At 35.2% G+C, this 2,449-nt stretch overlaps 1 protein-coding gene across 1 annotated transcript in view; it reads left to right on the top strand.

Annotated features, from left to right (window-relative positions):
* Nucleotides 1-1,818, top strand: part of CCB4 (cofactor assembly of complex C) — a 5,063-nt gene extending 3,245 nt beyond the window's left edge. The window contains exons 7-8 of the mRNA XM_021437878.2: nt 52-202; nt 1,303-1,818. Coding sequence (XP_021293553.2) covers nt 52-139 — 88 coding nt within the window. The 3' untranslated portion in view covers nt 140-202; nt 1,303-1,818. The remainder of the gene's footprint in view (nt 1-51; nt 203-1,302) is intronic.
* The last annotated feature ends 631 nt before the right edge of the window (nt 1,819-2,449 follow it).

The following is a 2,449-nucleotide window of genomic DNA, read 5'->3' as shown; positions in this document are numbered from 1 at the left end:
TTTTTTGCTTTTGTTTTTTTAAAATCCTTTTAAATACGTATTCGTCTATTTTCAGGCATGGATTACTTTCATTGGAGAGAAATTGGATGCAACACTTGCAAAATTCATGAGTAACATGCCAACGGTGGTGCAAGAGTGAATTTGAAACAAGATTATGAGCATGGATCCATTGTTCATAACATTACCGCAGCCTTCATTTACGGTAGGTCTTTATTTCTTCTTTTCCCTTTTTACAATTCAACATTATAAGACTATAAAGGAAATTATGTTCGACTTCTAGAATAGGAATAGTGCTTTTTGTCTTTTCTTCTTTTTGAAAGATTTATTTGGTGGCGCATCGATTAATCAGGCAAAAGTAAACCCTTGATGACATCCAATTTAGCTTGTCTTGTTTCCACTTCTTTTTTTGAATGCTGAATCTTATCTGAAGGCATCTTTGACGACCGTGAAGAGCAATTTTGTTGAAGTACAAATGGAGGATGTTCTGCAAATGCATTCCATTGATAGAAAAGCAAAATCATGTTCTGAACTCTGTCCTCACCTTTTTTTCCTTAAATTTATAAAATCACTCTATTTTCCTCATTAATTTTCTGTCACACTCTATTTAGTTGCTGATGGGACCAAGTAAATAATCATAAATCTTACAAGGTGCAAATCACATGCCATGAAGAGAATATTGGGTTTGTATTATTTAGGACAATTTGATATCTGATATCTGGATATTTATTGTTGGTGAAAAGCATTCATGATTCTAGGACAATCAGTGACTTTTACCTCGAAACATAAGTTCTGATTCTTGTGCAGAAAATGCACTCTGACACATTTTTCAATTTTCATGCTATGTTCAGTATACAAAGGGCAAAACTATAAACTGGGGGCATCATTAGCCAAAATAAAGATTAAGATCACATTTCGAAGACTGGTCATAGTTTCAAGTCATGCATTTTAATAAAGGTGGAATGTTCAGTATACTTGCCTTTATTAATGTTCACAATTTAGCACCACTGCTGTCTATGCTCAATGGATATAAATTGGATTCTCTTTATAATATGATATACGAAGTACATGGATGAACTTTGACCGACTGTAATATTTGCAATATCTTGGTTCAAAAACACAAATCTTGCTCAACCACTTGGGGCATGAAAACATAAATGTAAAACACATCTCTTTTGGTCTATCTTTTCAAATTTTGTAATATCCTACTTTGGTTGTTTGTTTTCTCTACGTTGTGATTTTATGCTCCCTCTCTCCATCTTCTTGAGTTTGAATTTGTTTTGTTTTTCATTTTTGAATTTTTAGGTTTCCCAGGTACTGATGCTCCTTGGAACTGAGGGCAGAAGACATCAGGATGCAGGCCCATATATTCTGCCAATTAGTAATTCAATTTTGCTCAGGTCTCTAAAAATATTTCTATTGCCTATTTCTGATGCGTTGCATTGCAACATTCTTGGACTTGCATGTTGAAAAGTTCTTATTTAAACAAAAACAATTCCAAACCTAGTATTTCCTTATAACGGTTCTGTTATATGCCAGGATGCTACAAAACCTGCAATGGCATATTTTTTAGCTGTAGGGAATGTGCCTGTAGGGCTGTGTACGAAATGTATATCATGCATATATTTTGTAATAGGCTAAGCTTCCGAATTGCTAGGTCAATTTTCCAGTTTTAGGAAGCTCCTAGTGAACGAGTTACAACTATACATATTATATGAGGATGCAGTTATCCTATACCATAAGATATTCAGAAACATTTTAGACTATGCAGTCAAGTTCATCCTATTCTTATTAATAAAATAGAATTCTAAGTTTTTCTAACACTTTTTGTCTGAGGTTTTCCACTTACATTCATTCAAATGCTTGAAGTTATGTCCTCTTCTAGGTTATCTCATCTGTGTAGAGAAACATGAAGATGCTGTAGCATGAACCATTTTAACAAAAACAAAGTACAGGAAAAATCATTAATAACTCATTCATTAGTATAGAAAGAGGGGAAAAAAAAATGTTATTCCGTTGTCACAAAATTTACAACTGTGTAAGAACCCTATAATCAATTGATCTCCTATCTATGAAAAAAATCAGATACAAATGCAAAATACAATGAAAAGAATGAATTTCCGCTGGTGTCATTACTCTGTTTTACACGGGGCCCAAGCTGGAAGCAAGCAATTTTGGTATTGATTACAGAAGAGCCTTCTTCCAGGGTAAGCCTCCAGTGGCAGGATTAGCGAAATTAGCCAGGACAAAGTCCCTCAGACCAGTGTCCCAGACTTCACAGAACTGTAGTCGCCAATTGGGTGGTTCAATTGCCTCAGTTCCTAGCCCAGGCGCTCTGTCCTTTGACCCTTGGTTTTGGTTCTCTTGCCAGTCAACAACATAGGTTGCAACCCTTCTGAAGAACTTTGCTCTAAAGGTCTCCCACACCTGGTACTTGTAGTGGTTTATCATG

Source organism: Theobroma umbraticum, unplaced genomic scaffold (genome assembly GCF_002168275.2).
Source record: "Theobroma umbraticum cultivar Fairchild unplaced genomic scaffold, ASM216827v3 scaffold_20.0, whole genome shotgun sequence".
Lineage (NCBI taxonomy): Eukaryota > Viridiplantae > Streptophyta > Magnoliopsida > Malvales > Malvaceae > Theobroma > Theobroma umbraticum.
This window is presented reverse-complemented; position numbering and strand designations above follow the sequence as displayed.